This window comes from Danio rerio, chromosome 9, assembly GCF_049306965.1.
Source record: "Danio rerio strain Tuebingen ecotype United States chromosome 9, GRCz12tu, whole genome shotgun sequence".
In the NCBI taxonomy this organism is placed as follows: Eukaryota; Metazoa; Chordata; class Actinopteri; order Cypriniformes; family Danionidae; genus Danio; species Danio rerio.
The window spans coordinates 20,469,266-20,489,827 of record NC_133184.1 but is presented as its reverse complement, the minus strand read 5'-3'; the positions used below and the strand labels follow the sequence as shown (position 1 = coordinate 20,489,827).

Here is a 20,562-nt window from a genome sequence, read left to right as displayed (position 1 = left end):
GATTAAGCCTATGGAAGATTGTAACTCTTATTTGTATGCATGAACTTACTCTTTGTCTCTTTCAGATATCACTCAACGGGGCATCTGACATGTACCTCACTCAGAGAATGCGTTAGGGTTTCCCCTACCTGAATGCACCTAAAACACGTATTGCTGTAACCCCTCTCACCACCCCTCCTCACCCCCTTTCATATAATGTAATGTAATGATTGTGAGGGTGCAGGTGAGACGACATTGAGACATTCAAATATATCTCATGCTCTGCGTCATGTAAAACTATTAATTGCAAACTGAAATAAATATAATTTGATTATTTATTCATTCATTCATTTTCTTGTCGGCTTAGTCCCTTTATTAATCTGGAGTCGCCACAGCGGAATGAACCGCCAACTTATCCATCAAGTTTTTATGCAGCGGATGCCCTTCCAGCCGCAACCCATCTCTGGGAAACATCCACACATACACACACACTCATACACTACGGACAATTTAGCCTACCCAATTCCCCTGTACCGCATGTCTTTGGACTGTGGGGGAAACCGGAGCACCCGGAGGAAACCCACGCGAACGCAGGAAGAACATGCAAACTCCACACAGAAACGCCAACTGAGTCGAGGATCGAACCAGCGACCTTCTTGCTGTGAGGCAAACGTGCTGCCCACTGCACCACTGCGTCGCCATAATTTGATTATATGGTTTGGAATTTGATCTTTAATGAGAGTATTTACTAGGGATGTCATGGTTCTTAACATAATATTAAACCGTTTGGTACGACATCCATGGTTCAATACGTGCTTGTGAATTGCGGTTTTCTCGGTTTTGCGTTTAAATAATTTATGAGCTGAGATGAGGAAACTCCTCCCTGCGAGTAAATATCTAATCACTATGCTCTAAAGATAGGGGGCGCTTAACCATCATTCCACACTTTAACATGGCAAGTGGCGGTGAAGTGAGGCTGAGGCAACCGTACAAAGAAGCGCCGGCGAAGTGAGGCAACAGTACAAGGAAGCGACACCGTCTTCAAATCTGCGGTGCGAGGACATTTCTGATTTGCCGGTAAGTATAATGCCATCCAATCCATCCCATCACTATGCTCTAAAGATAAGGGGCGCTTAACCATCATTCCACACTTTAACATGGCAAGTGGCGGTGAAGTAAGGCTGAAGCAACAGTACAAGGAAGCACTGGCGAAGTGAGGCAACAGTACGAAGAAGCAACGTTGTCTTTCAAATATGCGGTGCGAGGACATTTCAAATTTGCTGGAAAATGCCAATAAAAGAAAAAAACGGTGAACAAAAGATTACTGTGTGCAAGCGTTGTTTTCCATGACTGCACATCTGCAGCGCCATCACCCAGCAATATCACTGTCTAAAGGCAGAATAGCAGAAAAGGTAATAAAGGTAATAATGTATGTTTATTTTCAAAATGTAGGAATTTGTGTTCGCCAGTTTGTACATGGACTGACAGCAGTTGTGAGATTTCAGTGTTAATTTTTTTATACAATACACTATGAACTAGTGTACTTTTCTTGGCTTTTAAGTAAAACAAAATAAGTATTGCAATAAATCGCTTTTATTTTTTTCTCCTTAACCTCTTACCGTTCCTATTGCCTATAGAATAAAAACATTTAAAAAAACATGTGTCAAGCCATGAGAACTGAACCGAACCAAAAACCGTGTTAAAAATCCCTAGTATTTACACTTTTTTGTGATTATTTTGTGTTTAAATAAAAATTTTGCTGGATCACAAAAATTAGCGACTTTGTTGATTTTGTGTTGGATTCAGCGATCGCAGAATTGCAAAAAACTAGGGGGTCAGCATTAGTAACTAATCAATTCAAGTTTATTTGTATAGTGCTTTTGTATAACTCAAGTAACAATAGACATTTAAAGATCAAATCAGCTTTAACAAAAGCACAGCATCCGAATCCTTGCATCTTAACATGTACTTCTCGATGGTCACGAGTGAATCCTGCTTCAGAAATAACTTCTTTCTCTCAGTTATCTTTCCTTCAAGCAAGTTTCTTGTTTTGACTGGGGGAAATGTGGCAGTAACACACCATAACATTTGTTGTGAAGAAATGTGAAGAAGAAGAAATCGTCATTCACACTAGACATCGGCCTCACAGCTCCATGAATCCATGATCGGTAAATGTAGCTTGTGTGGACGCTACTGTACTTAAAATAGCTTCACTACTGAAAAGCTTTTAATTTTGAAAGTAGTGACAATACCGCCATGCTACTGAGAAATGTACTTAAGCTAGTAGCCACTACTTGTAGCAACGCTACTGCCCAACATTCAACACTGCATACAGTCAAAGTGCAGTTAAAGGTGCCATATTCTGCATTAAATAAATAATGTTCTGTGATATCTATGTAGTTTGTATGTGGCTTTGGTATGTTTAAATATTCTCCAGAAACGAGTTTATATACTTGTTTAGTACCTTTATAAAATATCCCTAAGAATCTTGAGTTTGACCATATTTCGAAGGGTCATGAATATTATTGTGCTCTGTTCTGACACTGGCAATTTAATTTTAGGAATCTTTCTTATATATATATATATATATATATATATATATATATATATATATATATATATATATATATATATATATATCATATCTCATTTGTCAAAATAATATTTTATCAAACTGAGTTAAATCTTTTTTAACTGACGTGAGAGTAAACCTTTTGGCTAGATGCATGGAGTGAATGTAATATCTAATATAAGCAACCTGGTTTGCTCCGGGTTTGTGTTGAGGATGAAATATAGGTTAATTCATATTTATACTCGCTAAATGGAACAGACAGCGATGTGTTTGCAGTTGTATTTCAAAGCTTTAATGTATATGGAAACACAGGTAGGAATTAATATTAACCTCTGCATAAAAAGATGAGTTTTATTAGCATTCTTTCAGTCTTGAAAATTGATGTGCATTAAACACTTGCATTCAACAGTGTGCATGTGTTTGTTGCCTAAATACATTTCTAATCCGTATATCCTGCATTTTACACTGTGGTGGCTGTGAATAGATGGCTGGCTAAAAAAAAAAAAAAAAAAAAAAGGAAAAAATGTGTTTGAGGCTCAAAGTATGTCATTTTTCTTTACTGAATTTTTATTGTTCAGCTACGCCTGGCTATACTTAAATTTTCATTACATGGGACCTTTGATGTATGCTTTTCAATTAAAGTTTTTATATTAAGAACGACATTCTAATGGAGTATCGGCTTCGACACAGAGATTTGTGAAGCACCAGAACACTGAGAAGACTGGCCAAAGCACAATAACAGTTGTAATCATTTTAAAGGACTCTCAGGGAGATGGGGGAGATATTTTTGGGACGAGATCTGCTAGTAAAATAATAATAATCGCATGCCTCAGAGGCGTCTGTGGCACAATTTCTCCTCGCTCTACCTCTGCTGGCTCCATTTCCACATGTGCCTTGAAATACTGTGCACTTGATAGTTTAGTGTCTGAAAACAGCATGCAAACAAATGCACAATAGTACAAACATATCTAAACTCAAGTTGCATGAATTTCATTGTATTGGATATATAAAATCATTTATATTAGCAGGTCTCAAGGTCAATGTTAGGGTGAATATCATTCAAAAGTGAGTGTTTAGTTCGTCCGAGAGATTATGTGATGTCAGTGTTCTTAAAGGCACAGGTCAATATGGTCTCAAATGTGCCCACTTGCAACAGCCATACTGTATGTGTCTGGCTCTTTATTTTGAATCAGAATGTTTCCATGACAACAACATAAAAGCAAAATTCATACTTATGGAAATTCAGCTGTTAAGACTGCGATAGAAAAACAAACAAACAGAGAAGATGTATAAACATCGAAGGCATGTTGAACGATGGTTCAGTTGAAAAGCAACAGACAGAGTACTTCACTGGTTAAAGTGAATGATGATGCACCACTGGATTGTCATAAACCAACATGGGGTTAATTTTGTCAATACAATTTAAATTACACTTTTTAACCCAAGTGTGGGGTTTGTCCATATTTGACCCAACATTGGACTACAACAACCCAGCATTTTAAAATATAGTATTTAGTATTCAGTTCTGGAATTGTTCAGACTTGTCAAGTTTGGTTTGATTAAAACCAATTCTAATAAAATTGCTCCGCTAGTGCAATTCATTTGAAAAGTGAATGCTGGTATCTAGTCCTTGGTTTCAAAGAAAACTTTAAAATATGGTCACACGAGGTTACCATAAAAATGCTCAAGTGTACCTTGTTTTTTCTCATCATAGTTGTGATATTGCCTATTTCATTTCAATACAGGTGCTGGAAACAGATCTCCTTGCAGAAGATTTTTGTTTGTGTGTGCAACAAAAAAAAAATATATATATATCTTGGTGCCAACTTTTTTTTTATTTTATTTTTTTTTATAAATTATTATAAGATCTTCTATAAGATCTTCATGACTTCCCATATAATGTCACTGCATGCACTGGAAAACAAACAATAATTTGCCTCAATTTCAAGCTTAGTCCTTTTCGAAGTGATCCTAAGCATATTTCATTAAGTGTAATGCCAAACACAGTATGTGAAAAGACTTAAATGAGAAATGTAAAAAAAGCACTCATCAAATTTCAAAAACACTCTGATTCCTCACAGCTAATAGTGTTTATTTGACATTTGGTGGTAATCTCGATTTAATCTCTATTTTCAGAGACTTTTCAAAGTGGTGAGCCATCCTAAAGTGACTGAAACCCTTCGACAGCAGATGAAGAACAATTGGATGAGCCTTTCAGTTGATCAAACAACAAAACATGCATAGTTGGTGGTCCTCCAGGAACATGGTTGAGAAACACTAGTTTAGAATATGTTTTTTTTTTTATAATGTCACAAACTCATTAGCCTGATTTTAAATAATCAAATGCTTTAAATTTAGAAAACAATTTCTAAGTTCTCAGTTATTGGTGCTTATCTGGCATTTGGTGGAATCTCTATTTAATGTCTGTCTGTTCTTTGACTCAAGGTGGTGAGCCATCCTAAAGTGACTGTAACCCTCAGACAGCAGATGAAGAACAAATAGATGAGCCTTTCAGTTGATCATTGAACATGAATATGTCTAGAATATGTCACTAACTAATTTAAGCCTCATTTGAAATGCTTAAATGCTTTAAATGGCATCCAAAAACCTGAAACAATCAGAATAAAACAAGCAACTACAGTTAAAATGCATTACAGAATAGCCTGAATGGCAAAGATCCAGTCAATCATCGCCTCCAGAAAGATCAAAGAAGATCTAGTCAGAAGAGTTTTGATGGAAGCACAGCTGTAACCAAGAAGACCCCATAGAGCACCATTGTTGAAAAAATAAAATAAATAAAAAGCATGTGCAGAGTCTGTTAAAATTTGCCAAGGAAAACAATGACTCAAAGAAAAATATGGAATAATGAAAGTCAAAATGTAAAGTTAAAGTGTTAAAACAGTGAAGTCTCATTTCACTGTAAAAACTGAAGCATGATGATTCAAAAATCATTAGATGGGGATGCTTGTCTTATTGTGGAGTTTAGACCTATTTATCATTTTCCAAATATCAGTTTAAATTTTTCAGAACAGTAGAAGAGACTGTTGATCTACATTGATTAGAAAATGCTTCTAAAATTGCTATTTCAACAAGACAACAACTCTAAACACCCTAGTAATAGCCCGTTTCCACTGAGTGGTATAGTACAGTATACGTTATGGTTCAGCTTGGTACGCTTTTATGGCGGTTTCGACTGTCAAAAGGTACCTAAAAGCAAACTGTACCGTACCACTTTTTGGGTACCCTTTGCAAACCTATTAAAGGTGAACCATACCGACCTGTACCATACCGTACAGAAAATGTGGCATGAAGGTTGTTCTTCCTGCATTGATAGTTTCTTGAACCTGTTTCTGGTACCAGTAGTTCAGTAATTTAACCAAAAATTGTCTTTATTTTATTGCTCCATGTACTAACTGCTATTTTCTGACAGATTAATTTGTATTTTCTTTGCCTCATTAAAAAATAATTCACAGAATTTCTAAATACTTTTATTCAAAATGATATATGCAATGTTGCCGCTGTATTTGAATTATGGAAATAAAAGCTATTTAAAAATAGTTGCACTTTATTCACATCATTAAGTTGTGCTATTGATTTAAACACAAATGTGTCATGTTTTTTGGGGCATTTAGTAAATGAACATACAGTATTGTAAATATTTGTAAAGCACACAAATTACTATATTTATCTAAAATATTAATAATAAGATATACCAAACTTTGCTGAAGTGATTAAATATTGGTCATACTAACAATCATGATTTAACTAAAAAAAGAAAAAAAGAGTTTGTACCACGTTGTCATGATTTTAACAAACTGTCAAATCAAAGCCATCAATGAATAAATTGTGGGAACAAATGTTCAATTTACAATCATATACCCCTTTTATTTTACTTTAGTTTTAACTATCCTTCAAAATACCACTCTTTTTTCCTATTTTGTACTGTAATGATGATTTCAGTATCCAAACATCCTTTTGCCCAGTGTGGTTTGATAAATATGCATATTTGATTATTAATCTAGCCACCAAAAACAACATATGCTACACTTTGTTCATGTGCTTCTCAAGACGTCATGTTCTTCTGCACAAATTAACTAGAATATCTCTTATCCAAGTGCTCTTGCTTGTACCAATCAGCCACCAATGAATTGAAATCAATTTGGTCCTCTTCAAATTGAAACAAACAAGTGCACTAATTAAAACAAAAAGATAGATGAGAAAAAGCAGGTCAGCCACCCACTATTTCTCTGGCATAGTTAAACCCGGTTTGCAATTCAAATGCAGATGAATAAACCCAGTAATCACATGATGATTAAACCATGACCAAGCCATCGTCTATAACAACTATAATCAGTCATATATGACCATAATGAACTGTCACTGCATCTGTAATCAGATGGCTATGTGCATGGGTGGCATAGTTTAAAAAAGCGAAGCAAAATGTGTGCCAGTGATGCCAGGGCTTACATGGATGTGCTATTTGTGACATCATAACATGGCTAAAACTAAATATGAATGATGCTCCATTTTTTAAGGTGAGACATTAGAGAAAGACATTGTTGTTTTATGGCTTCTTTCAGAATTGTTGGTAAAAGCATCCAAAATATAGTTATAAATGTACATTTTATCACATTATGTTTGATCCTAAAAGTGTTAATGGCAATGCATATCTATTTTTGAAGATTTTTATAAAGATATCTTGTAAAAACATGGTGCTTTTTGGCAGTAGTTTGGCTGTTGACAGTATTTTCTGATTTATGGAGCTAACAAAAGTAAAACCTTTCAATGTCAACAACATTTAAACATGTCAAAAGCATTCAACAATATTTAAACTTGACTTCATCAAATATTCATGTTTCTGTTCTGGAACTATATGTAAATTAGTGCATATTTAATCAGACAACACTTTATGTATACATATTCAAACACCTTTTGCAAAAACTATGTTTAAAACTCTTAATACAGTAAATGCAATTAATGTGGTAAGTATGGTGATATTTGTTCAACTTAAAATAATCAATATACCTGGATTAAAGGTTGTGAGAGCTTAAATAAACAACATATCTTTTTTACACTTTAGACTCCATTGTGGACCTTGATCTCTGCTCTAACGACTTTTAGTGTTGCAATATATTGTAAAAAACAAGGTAATGAAGTAATTTGCTTCGGTAATTTAACAGTTTTCTTTCTTAAAACATTGTTAGCTGTAACAATTTGACCAAAACAATTGGCATAGCAGGTAAAAGTGATTTAATAAACCAAAATGCCAGCTTTTCAATGGAGGTTCATCAAAAAAAAGGTGGCGAATTTTGTGTAAAATGTAAATGATGTTACATTTTGAAATACATGACAAGCCTTTGTTAAAATCCAATTTAAGATATCTAATAAATATGTAAAGCTCAAACTGACACCAGCACTCGGATAATGATTTAGCCTCCACCCTGTCTCAGATGCTAATGACGTACATGGCACAAATTTCGTCTCAGAAAAGTCCATCTTCCTATCCTTGGGCTACAATAGCGGTGTCGTCATTCTGTAATGATTGACAGGCTGTCATTAGTCGGGGACATCAAAAAAAAAAAAAAAGTCACACTGATGCTGCTGCAGTTTAAGGGCATGTCTTCTCTCAGACAGACGAGAGCTTGGGATCTTTGCTACTGAAAACTCATGTTAAGACGGGATTATATATAAGGATATTGATTTTGGGTTCTCATCCCTGGGTGGTTTATACATTGACACAGCCCTGCACTCCTTTGTTAGATGTACAACACCCTTAAAGACAGCTTGGGGCCAATTACGGGTTCAGCCCCCATGGCTTCCAGTCAAGACACAGGCTTTCTTATCAAAGGCTCCACCGATAACTGGGTCATGGCGATTACCTTAAAGCAAAAACCCAGCCTCTGAAAGAAAGAGAGAAACCTTCAATGCATTCATCTCTTTTGATATGAAGACAAACAAATCATTTACATAACTACACCTACACTGTACTGGATACGTCTCTCGTTTGACGATAAAGCTGCCAGTTGTCGGCACATCACACAGCAACGACTTAACACGATAGACGTGAAAGCATTAACATCTCGCTCCTCTCGCACTTTCATTGGAGGCAGTTCATTATGTGGGATCCCTGTGATTTGGCCCTCTCGGTGAGTTCACGTGCCGCCACCCAACCGAGGACTCCTTTCATCACAGGGCAGCGACGCTAATTGCCGAGCCAGAGCCAGAGAGGAGCTGAAGTGGAAAGGTGATTAAATTCAGCCTTTAGTGCGGAGGGCAGTGAGCAAAGCTCTCGCTCTTTCCGAGCCCACAGCACTGACGCAGTAGAGCCCACCCTTAACACCCCTCCTCCCACCGCGCGAGTGTATGCGCACACACATATATGTGTTTGCGTGGCTGTGAAAGGCTCAGACAGCGTTGGCAGCGCACACTGCTCCTGCGCTCCATGCCAGCGCCGCTCAGCTGCGCTCCTATTTGTCCAGGCGTCCGCTCACGCGCACGCTCCCCACACACTCCACCAGGCTGGGTGTGAGGAACGGAATGGAATGGAACCTCAGAAGGATGGAGAGCGAACTGAGACAGATCAATCCGGACCTGCTGCAGCCCAGCAAGAGCTTTAAGAAACCCTCCTCTGGCACCATCACCATCAACGTGGGGGGGTACCTGTACGCAGCCCAGAGGCACACCCTTGCCAAACACCCCGGCTCCCTGCTGGAAGAAATGGTGACTGGGAAAAAGCCAGTGCTGCACGTGGACTCCATGGGCAACACTTTCATTGACCGGGACGGCCCTATCTTCCGTCACATATTAAACTTCTTGCGCTTGGGCGAGTTAGTGCTGCCCGAAGACTTCAAGGAAACCGAACTTCTCCGCAGAGAAGCCAACTTCTACCGCTTGAGCGAACTAGCCCAAGCCCTGCAGGACTGGGAGCAGCAGCAGGCCACACAGCGCGAACCTGCCTTCCTGGAGGTGACGGACAGCCACGAGCGCTCACAGGGTCTGAGAGTCTACTGCAGCGACAACACCTTCATCGAGAAGGTCAAGAACCGGCTGGTACAGATCTCGAAGAGTCGCCTGGACGGCTTTCCAGAGGAGTTCGAAGTGTCATCCAACATCATCCAGTTTCGACATTTCATCAAGTCGGAGCAGGGCTCTCGGCTTGTGCTGAAGCAGGACAGCACGTTTTTGTGTACACTAGAGTGTCTGAAGCTGGAGACGGTGATGCTGGCTCTCAAGGGAGGCTTTCGTCTGATCACCAGCCTGGACAGCAGTCGAGGATCAGTGGTCCAGTGCGAGGCTCTGCATTTTGTCAAGTGACCCCACTAGAGGAACTGTCACCACTAAACACATGACCCGCTGAAAACCATCTCGCGTCAACCAACACCAGCGTCCTCTACCGAAAACCTGTTCTGGATTACTCTGCTAACCTGCTTCTACGTGACACACTCCAACGGACCAAGAGAGAAAGGAGAGAGACTGTACTGTACTGTGGGGCTTTGTTTGGTTTGTGTATGTAGTCGTCATCTGTTTACAATTGTCTTTACAGGAAGATCCACGGTTTGTACTTGATATGATTGCAGAGAACTGTGAAATCTAAAGGCTGAGTGTGATGGTCTTTACATTTGTGAGCAAGTTTTGTGATTTCTGGTAATGTGAACACATGTAGTGATCAACAGGTTGTAATCTTTTGAGTCTGTGAATGTTCTCGCACAATAAAGCTGCATTGTAAGTTATTCGAAACACTGTTGACGATCTACACTGTCTGTGAACTGTGGAGTGTATGCTGAGAAATGACAGTGGGCTGTATAAATAGAGCTACATTTATTTATTTATTAAATTTTTTTATTATGTGCAGTGAGGTCTGCTTGTAAGAGCGATACTGTGTCCTAAATTGAATGTTTGCAATATTATGCAGCAAAATGTGACCTAAAAATTAAATTTCCTCCAGCATTGATCCAAATTTAAATGGGTTTGATCGTGTTTTTTTTTAGAGCACATGGCATACATACATCCAACGCAGATATTTTAGCATGCATGTGCGTGCTGATTCATAAACAATCTGATTCACTTCAGAAGAAGACAAGCTCCAAAACCTGTCAATCAAAGAAAATTGATGAAAAGTCCTACAAGTTGCTGTTAGTCAGAGCCAAGAACTCCGTGGGAAAAAATATCAGTTCAAAATAGATCCATCACCCTGTGAATTCTGCAAGCAAACAAAACATTCAGTGCGCTGACTAATTCTGAAAAACAGCTCTTCTTGACAAGCAGCTAAATTCAGTTACAGTCTAAATCGGCTGTTTCATAGAAAGGCAAAGGCAGACATATGGTTAGACTCACTTTGGATTAGCCGACATCTCCACACACTAGTATCCATCTGTTTCCATCAAATCTGTCATGCAATCTCCCACTAAAATGATTCATTTCTGACATGGGGAGGAATAAAGAAGCACCTTCAATCTCTTGTCGTGTGGACATCAAAACAGAGTCCTTTTTAATTGCAGATATCAGTCATTCATATTTGATGAGACACGGCAGGGCTTATTAGCCGCCGTCACTGGCTGATACGTTTCTAAACCGCTGCCAGCAGGAGACTGGAAACCTGCGGGGGGGTGCTGGTAAGCAGAAGCATTTATTTCAAATGGTAGAAAGCCATTAACAGCTAAAATATTCATGGATAAGTCTCACGTCCAATTGTTGCCAGGCAAACGAGACTCCTACATAACAAAAAAGAAGCCAAAGATTCTCTCATCATGTGCTCCCAAGGAGGCATGACTAATGGCTGCCTCTCAATTTGATCGAAATTAATGGTCAGGCGAACATGTGACTTCGAGGACTCATATGCCCTTAAGAGACCAATTTCTCTGAGAATGTAGCGAGAGTGAAGAATCCGGTCTCTGCTAATGTACTTTTCAGAGTGCGAACTTGAATAGAGGCAAACCGCCTTGCTAGAACAACGTGAAATGGGCAATAGTCAAGGCCATCTGTAAGAGAAAAGCACGAATGGAACAAATCAAAGCAAGTTTTTTGAAAATTAAAAGACCACTTTGCTAAATATTACAATGGTTCCATACAAAATATCCCACGTTTTCAGACCTTCAATAATGGGGGGCAAGGGAGATAAAAAAAATAAATAACAGGAACACTTAAACAATGCAATCCAACTCCAAGTGTTCCCTTTATTTTTTTGGCAGTATATTAAGAGACCATATAATTCAAAATTCTTTGAATTTACTTGATCATTAGATCTATATTATGCAGTTCAGTAAATCATTTTATGGTTAAATTATTTTATAACTATAATTTTTTAAGTAATTTGCAGATAACATTTAATAGTAATTATTAAAATAACATTTCCTTAAAATTTAAATTAAAAAATATTGTCTTTTGGAGCATTTTGCCCAGAAGAAGTTACAAATGTTTTCAATTGTTGTAAATGAAAATCAGTGTTTCTGAAGTTTAAACAGGTGTTTTGCTTTGTCTAAAAAGGAGTATAAGATGTCAATTAACATGACATGTTTGTTTAAAATTTCATAATAAAAAAAAACTCTTAAATGACAACATATTCATTATCATTACTTCACAGGAAACAAATAATTTTCTCAAACACAACACATTTCAATCTATCAATAAAAAAAATGTACTGACTGACTGATTGACTGATAGAAAGCACAACTCACACAATAAGAAAAAGTAAACAAAAAGTAATCCATCAAAATAAAGATGTATTAATTTTCCTTTGGTTTAGTCCCTTATTTATCAGGGGTCGCCACAGCGGAATAAACCATCATTCCAGCATATGTTTTACACAATGGATGCCCTTCCAGCTGCAACCCAGTACTGGGAAACCTATACACACTAATTCCCACACTCATACATAACGGACAAATTTTGTTTACTCAATTCACCTATACCAAATGTCTTTGGACTGTGGGGGAAACCCACAGTAAATTCACATTACTTGTTTAGTTTCGTTTAACTGAAATGGTTTGTTGCAATCGGTTTCCTCAAATGGTTTGAGTTGCCTTAACTTATTGGGTTTTACTGTGCACAAACTGCTTCATTTACTCAAATTAATTGGGTCACAGTACTCATTAGGATTAGTTTTTGAACTTAAATTGTTTGTTGCAATTAGTTTGCTCTAACGGTTTGAGTTACCTTAACTTTTTGGGGTTTACACTGTGTGTATAAATGTTTTACTCAAAACACGCACCTATTCATGGCAAATCCAAACAACTGATAATAACATGGAAATGGTCTCTTTTAGGGCTGGGTGATTTGGCCTAAAAATAAAATCTTAATTAATTGAACATTTTAACTTGATTATGATTAATAAACAATTATTTTATTTTATTTTTTGACCATAGTTCACTGACAAGTTTATTATGCCGTCTAAAGACATTTCTGGCGCAGCTTCCAGTCATCGTTAATGGAGTATAAAGTAAGGCTCATGAATGAGTCCATCTACCTACTTGAACAAAGATCAGATGTGGCTGCAAAGTAGCTGTAAAAGTAGAAATCAGCCTCAGCTTTTAGCAGAGCGGGGTCACGTGACACATAGGGAAAGTAATTGAAAAAATCGTCCTGGAAAAATTTGATCGATTATAGGTTCTGAATGTCGAATTTTATTATCGCCCAGTCCTAGTCTTTTCCCATTATTTCAGGCCAAGCTAAGCCATTGACTTTTTACTAATATTAAAGGTCATGTGAATTTAAAATAAAGTTTTTTAGATCTTCCTTGTCTTAAGGATAAGTGTGCTTCAAAACAGTGACAGAATTCACATTTAGAAGATATAAACACTCAGCAGACTCCCTTCTGCCTAAATGAATCACCAATCTTTTTGGCATCACCTCAAACTAAGCCATTGACTTTTTACTAATATTAAAGGTCATGTGAATTTAAAACTTTAGATTTTCATCAAATTTCTAGACCAATCAAATGCTCTTTAGAATCGATCATGTCCTGCCCCCTTCAAGAAGCTTTGCATTAGCTTTTCATCTGACACACTGGATCTCAACCAATCTCCCTGTCAGAGGTGTGAAAAAACAAAACACTATTGGCTGTTTTTTAAAAGGAGAAGTACTATGTCCCGACCTGCTTTTATGTTTCAGTTTAGATGATGTCAAACAACGAATATAAAATGCCCATTTAAAAGCACTTCACCGGACCTTTAAAAACATGTTGTTTATGTCACTATGTTGCCATCTGAACGTACATACAGAATATTTACATGTCAAGAAATAAATTACCTTCTCAACCCCCCACATATAGCCTTGATTTCCAGTCACGTGACTCTTTTGTGAGTGCGACACCTCTATTTCAAGCCACAGATGTACATCTGCACTATAGCGTGCACAAAAAAACATCTTTCAGCACACGTGCACATAAGTGTCCAACTCTTCCAGTCTAACTTCAAGCCACATAGCAACAGGCTTTAAGTGCCCAAGTCAATCAAGTCAAGCTGCCTCTCCAACCTGTCATCGTCAAGGACTTAATACATATGAAAAAACCTTCTACCCTGACAGCTTATCAAAGTCTCAGTAGCTCCACAATGCTTCACAGCACCTGTTCCATTCACTGCTGCTTTATGACAGCAACACTGTCAAAATGGACATGATTTAAACAGTAAAATACTGAAAAAATGCAACAATAAAAAATTTTAACCTGGTTAAAATTATGTATCCTTAATATATACAGTGAATTAATGTCTTTCCCACAATTCCATGCAAGACACTTCAGTTTATACAGTTGAAGTCAGAATTATTAGCCCCCCTGAATTATTAGATCGCTTTTTTCCTTAATTTCTGTTTAACAGAGAGAAAAGATTTTCAACACATTTCTAAACATAATAGTTTTAAGAACTCATTTCTAATAACTGATTTATTTTATCTTTGCCATGATGACAGTAAATAATATTTTACTAGATATGTTTCAAGACACTTCTATACAGCTTAAAGTGACATTTAAAGGCTTTACTAGGTTAATTAGGGTAACTAGGCAGGTTAGGGTAATTAGGCAAGTTATTTTATGGCAGTGGTTTGTTTTGTAGATTATCGAGAAAAAATATAGCTTAAAGGGGCAAATAATTTTGTTCTTAAAATGGTTTTAAAAATAATAACTACTTTTATTCTAGCCGAAATAAAACAAATGACTTTAACCAAAAGAAAAAATATTATCAGACATACTGTGAAAATTTCCTTGCTCTGTTAAACATCATTTGGAAAATATTTTAAAAAGAAGAAAAAAATTGAAGGGGGCTAATAATTCTGACTTCAACTGTATGCTTTTTTGTTGACACTACTGTGGTCATATTTAGATTTTTCCAAAACGGTTATGTACTTTCTTGTTTTTTGTTGCATCTAATTTTGACAAATAATGTTTATTGCATTACTTTTTGTTTGTTACCATGATGGTGTTTGTTAGCAGTGTTGGGGAAAGATACTTTTGAAAGTAGTGCACTACAATATTGAGTTACTCCCCAAAAAAGTAACCAGTTTAGTTACTTTTTATCGAAAGTAATTTGTTATGATACTTTTTTGTTACTTTTTCTTATGGCAAAGGCTCAATCACTTCCAGAACTTGCAGGTTTTTTTTCCTTCCTTCTTTTTATTAGAGGAGCTCTGCAATTAACTACACACTGTTAAGGATAATGATTTTGGATAATGTTTTCGAATGCTTAAAGCAATGTGTAATGTAATGTGTTTGGGAGTCGCGGAAGAAAGTGAACGTGAACAGCAGATGGGGGAGGAGGGCAGTTGAGGAGGAGGATCAGTAAAATGAGAAGCCGGATCAGATTTTCGGATCCGGCATATTCCGACACAAATTAAGCCCTGCTGCCAACACTGTTTATTAGGCTGCTTTTAAACTGCAGATCTTGATAATCAAATCTGATTATGTGACTGTATCTGATTTTTTTTTTTTTTTTTGCTGACCTGCTTACATCATCTTTTAAAAGTGACTCGTTTCGGATTGACTGCATTTACACAGCACACGGCATAGGCACAATGACTAGGAAAAAAAAAAAGTGGGCGCTGACTTACACCTGATAATTAAAGAGCACCTTTTTCTCCGTTACCGTATTCAAGATGTTCGCAGGGTTTCATTTTTTTTCTTTCTTTTTGACAAGTTGTTTTACTATAGTTTAAGACAGAAAGGTTTTCATTTGGCCATCTTCTTTCAATCTATGGCTTAATGTAATGTCCATGCTGTGATTTATGCATGTGTCATACGCCACAGTTTTATATTATTTAAATTGGTTACGTGGCGGAAGGTACACTCTCTCTCTCTCTCTCTCTCTCTCTCGTTAACATACTCAGATATGTGTGCTATATGACGATATAAAAGCTTTTTTAGTCCTTGTGTATGAGATTTAAAGTGCACCTTTGGTGAAAAATCTACTTTTCAAGCTTTTTGGACAGACATGTGTGCAAGTATAGTGTATAGACCGTCATACTGGGGTCATATAAACACACAGTCCTTTTTTTCAATTTAACAACATAAAGACGGTGGACGAATTGGAGTGGTTTTCAGATTGACCGCAACTTGACGTAGGAGTGCGATCCCCCCGCACACCAGTATTGATTGACAGGCACGTGTCACCTAATCCTTAGTTTGTCATTTCTTGTCAACCATTTTCAGCGTGTGAGTCAAAGCGATGTCACTAGAGGAACACCATTGCCCTATTTTTAGATGCAAGGCTCATTTGGCATAACACAAGATCAGCTTTCACCACATGATCGCTCTAATCGAAATTATAGTTTGTAACTTAGTTTGTTTGTCGGTAGGTTTGCAAACTAGTGTACTTTTCATTGCATCAACCCTAAACTTCAGCCATTTGCATTTCTCGAGGTCACAGAAGCTCCCTGTGAGTGTGATCTTAACTAGGTGCAGCTGGAAAGTGCGAGTGCCTTTGCCTCATGTGAGTGTCGCTCCATTGGAAATAAAATAACAAACTTGCCAGCAGGTTGCACACCAGAAGCGCCACTCGGCGACGCGCAGCGCCATGCATTTTAGAATTCTAAACATAGGATTCTATCAGGATACACACAATGGCGCTTCAAGTCGGCGGCTGTCCGTGGCGCCTAGCCAGGATTCAGGACAATTCATGTTTCTGCCGCGCCTCAGAGCTCCATCTGAATGGTTTCATTTTAAATTAAAGCTGCAAGCAGCGATGAAAGGGACCTCGCACCCGGGCTCACCGCCGCCCGGTGACCTTACGATGACAGAGAACAGCGAACAATAATAATTTAAGCCGATATATTAAAAAAAATCTAAGAAAATCACAGATTTATGCCAAACTTCCTCCTGTCAGCAGGTAGCGCTATAACTGTGACTTAAGATTGGCATGTAGATGTCTTCCGGAGAGGAATCTTATCAACCATGTGAAGTTTCAGGCACATGGGACATTGTGTGGCTGACTTATAAGCCAAACTACCTTCTGCCAGCAGGTGACGTTATGACTGACTCAATATTGTTATGTGGATGTGTTCAGGAGCGGACTTTTATCAACCATGTGAAGTTTCAGGCAGATCAGAGATTGTGTGGAGATTGTGTTTTAAGACAAACTACATTCTGCCAGCAGGTGGCGCTATGACTGACTCAGTATTGTTATGTAGATGTGTTCAGGAGAGGACTTTTATCAATCATGTGAAGTTTCAGGCAGATCAGACATTGTGTGGTTGAGTTATAAGAAATTCCTGTTCCATGGCGAAGCCATGAGGTTTGTCATGCCACCACAGACACGCTCCTCTGCAAAAACTCTAGATCTTTACAATATATCATCGCTAGAGCTTTCAGATGACACCACTCTATTTTGGTGCTGATACGGGAAAGTTTGTGGGAGGAGTTTGTTACAGTGTCAAACATGTCATTTCCTGTGGCCAGCAGGTGGCGCTATAACTGTAACTGGATATCGGCACGTAAACCTGATCAGGTCAGGACTGTTATTAAATGTGTGAATTTTGAGGCAGATCGAATATTGCATGCCAGAGTTATAAAGACTTCCTGTTTTGTGGCGAATCGTCAAAGTTTGCGTGGCCGCCACGGACACGCCCATTGATGAAAACTCTAAAGCTTCGCAATTTAACATCGCCAAGGCCTTTAGATGACAAAACCCAATTTTGGTGTCGATCGGATAAAATCCCTAGGAGGAGTTCGTTAAAATACAACGCCTGGAAACGCCACTTTTTCGCCGCAGGAAGTTAAAAATATCCGACTTCCTGTTGGGTTTGAGATATGGCTCCAAGAGACTTTTTCGTATGTTTTGGCATGTTTGAGATGTGTGCTAGTTTTCGTGCATGTGCGTGATTCGTGGATCGGGGGCTCGTCCGTTTAATTTTTCTAGGTGGCGCTGTCGAGTCATTTTGCCACGCCCACTTCCGAAGCCCATAACAAACGTAAATTTTCGCCACTTCTGAGGCGTGTGCAAAGTTGCGTGAGTTTTCGGGCATGTTTAGCCCCTCAAAACCGCGATTCATTCCGCGGAAGAAGAAGAAGAAGAAGAAGAAGAAGAAGAAGAAGAAGAAGAAGAAGAAGAAGAAGAATAAACGGAGCAATTCCAATAGGGCCTACGCACCGTTTCGGTGCTCGGTCCCTAATAACATGCGAATGTGCATGTCTGGTGTGCTGTGTCGCGGCTCTGAGTGGCGCATATGGTGCCTCAGTCAAAGTTAATTCAGTGTGCGTGGTTATTAGTCTCAGTGTACAAGCTTGAAACTTTAAACTAGCACACAGTTAGCTGTAAAACTGTACAAAGACACGAATGATTTTGTACTTTCTGCTTGGTCTGTGTCAGAGTCGTACATGTACGGCTGAATGCTGGTCCTCTCACTCATCTTGCTTCTCTCTGTCTGCCTGTCTGTTGCCAAACACAGGGCAGGGGAGCTCTTGGCTCCGCCCCTTGTTACGTTGGGTGGGAAGCCGAAACTTCATGTGAAGCAACACACCCCTAAAAAGCGAACTGTGTACACGCCCCCAAAATGACAAATTATAACAAATTATAGTAAAAAATCTGAACTGTGTTTTGAACTGAACCTAAACTGGCAACTAAGAAGAACCATAATATTAATATTAAAGCTGCAAGCAGCGATGATAGGGACCTCGCACCCGGGCTCACCGCCACCCGGTGGCCTCAGGATGACAGAGAACAGCGAACAGTAATAATTTAAGCCGATATGTTTAAAAAAATCGGAGAAAATCACCGATTTATGCCAAACCTCCTCCTCTCAGCAGGTGGCGCTATGACTCTGACTCAAGATTGGCATGTAGATGTCACCAGGAGAGTAATCTTATCAACCATGTGAAGTTTCAGGCAGATCGAACATTGTTTAGCTGAGTTATAAGCCAAACTGCCTTTTGTCAGCAGGTGGCGCTACGACAGACTCAATGTTGTTATGTAGATGTGTTCAGGAGAGGACTTTTATCAACCATGTGAACTTTCAGGCAGATCGGACTTTGTGTGGTTGAGTTATAATGCAAACTACCATCTGCCAGCAGGTGGCGCTATAACTGTGACTTAAGATTGGCATGTAGATGCCTTCAGTAATGGAATTTAATCAACCATGTGAAGTTTCAGGCAGATCGGATGTTGTTTGGCTGAGTTATAAGCCTATCTACCTTCTGCCAGCAGGTGGCGTTATGACTGACTCATTACTGTTTTGGGGATATGTTCAGAAGAGGACTTTTATGAGCCATGTGAAGTTTTAGGCTGATCTGACTTTGTGTGGTTGAGATATAAGGACTTCCTGTTCCACGGCGAAGTGTTGAGGTTTGTCATGCCGCCACGGACACGCCCCTCTGTAAAAACTCTAGATCTTCACAATATATCATCGCTAGAGCTTTCAGATGACACCACTCTATTTTGGTGCTGATACGGGAAAGTTTGTGGGAGGAGTTTGTTACAGTGTCAAACATGTCATTTCCTGTGGCCAGCAGGTGGCGCTATATTTGTAACTGGATATCGGCATGTAAACCTGATCAGGTCAGGACTGTTATTAAATGTGTGAATTTTGAAGCAGATCAAATATTGCATGCCAGAGTTATAAAGACTTCCTGTTTTGTGGCGAATCATCAAAGTTTGCGAGGCCGCCACGGACACGCCCATCGATGAAAACTCTAAAGCTTCGCAATTTAACATCACCAAGGCTTTAAGATGACAAAACCCAATTTTGGTGTTTATCAGATAAAATCCCTAGGAGGAGTTTGTTAAAATACAACACCTGAAAATGGCAAAAGCGCCACTTTCTCGCCATAGGAAGTTAAAAATATTCGACTTCCTGTTGGGTTTGAGATATGGCTCCAAGAGACTTTTTCGTATGTTTTGCCATGTTTGAGGTGTGTGCCAATTTTTGTGCATGTGCGTGATTCGTAGATCGGGGGCTCGTCCGTTTAATTTTTCTAGGTGGCGCTGTCGAGTCATTTTGCCACGCCCACTTCAATATTGTTATGTGGATGTGTTCAAGAGATGACGTTTATCAACCATGTGAAGTTTCAGGCAGATCGGACATTGTGTGGTTGTGTTATAAGGACTTCCTGATCCATGGCGAAGCGTTGAGGTTTGTCATACCGCCACGGACACACCCCTCTGCGAAAACTCTAGATCTCTACAATATATCATTGCTAGAGCTTTCAGATAACACCACTCAAATTTGGTGCTGATACGATAAAATTTGTGGGAGGAGTTTGTTACTCCGTAAATCATGTCATTTCCTGTGGCCAGCAGGTGGCGCTGTAACTGTGTCTGGATATTGGCATGTAAACGTGTTCAGGTCAGGACGCTTATCAAGCGTGTGGATTTTGAGGCAGATCGGGTAATGCATGCCTGAGTTATAACGACTTCCTCTTTTGTGGCGAATCGTCAAAGTTTGCGAGGCCGCCACGGACACGCCCATCGATGAAAACTCTAAAGCTTCGCAATTTAACATCGCCAAGGCCTTTAGATGACAAAACCCAATTTTGGTGTCGATCGGATAAAATCCCTAGGAGGAGTTCGTTAAAATACAACGCCTGGAAATGGCAA

The 20,562-nt window shown here is 38.7% G+C and overlaps 2 protein-coding genes across 2 annotated transcripts in view; one reads left to right on the top strand and one right to left on the bottom strand.

Annotated features, from left to right (window-relative positions):
• gtf2f2b (general transcription factor IIF, polypeptide 2b) overlaps window positions 1-20,562 on the bottom strand; it is a 76,204-nt gene that overhangs the window by 19,005 nt on the left and 36,637 nt on the right.
• On the top strand, window positions 8,953-10,514 carry kctd4 (potassium channel tetramerization domain containing 4). Its single transcript, NM_001002224.2, has one exon. It carries the CDS (start codon window positions 9,089-9,091, stop codon window positions 9,863-9,865), a length of 777 nt encoding a protein of 258 aa, NP_001002224.1. The 5' UTR covers window positions 8,953-9,088; the 3' UTR covers window positions 9,866-10,514.

Coding starts and splice junctions, on each gene's coding strand:
- kctd4 (NM_001002224.2), top strand. CDS start 9,089: ATGGAATGGAACCTCAGAAGGATGGAGAGCGAACTGAGACAGATCAAT.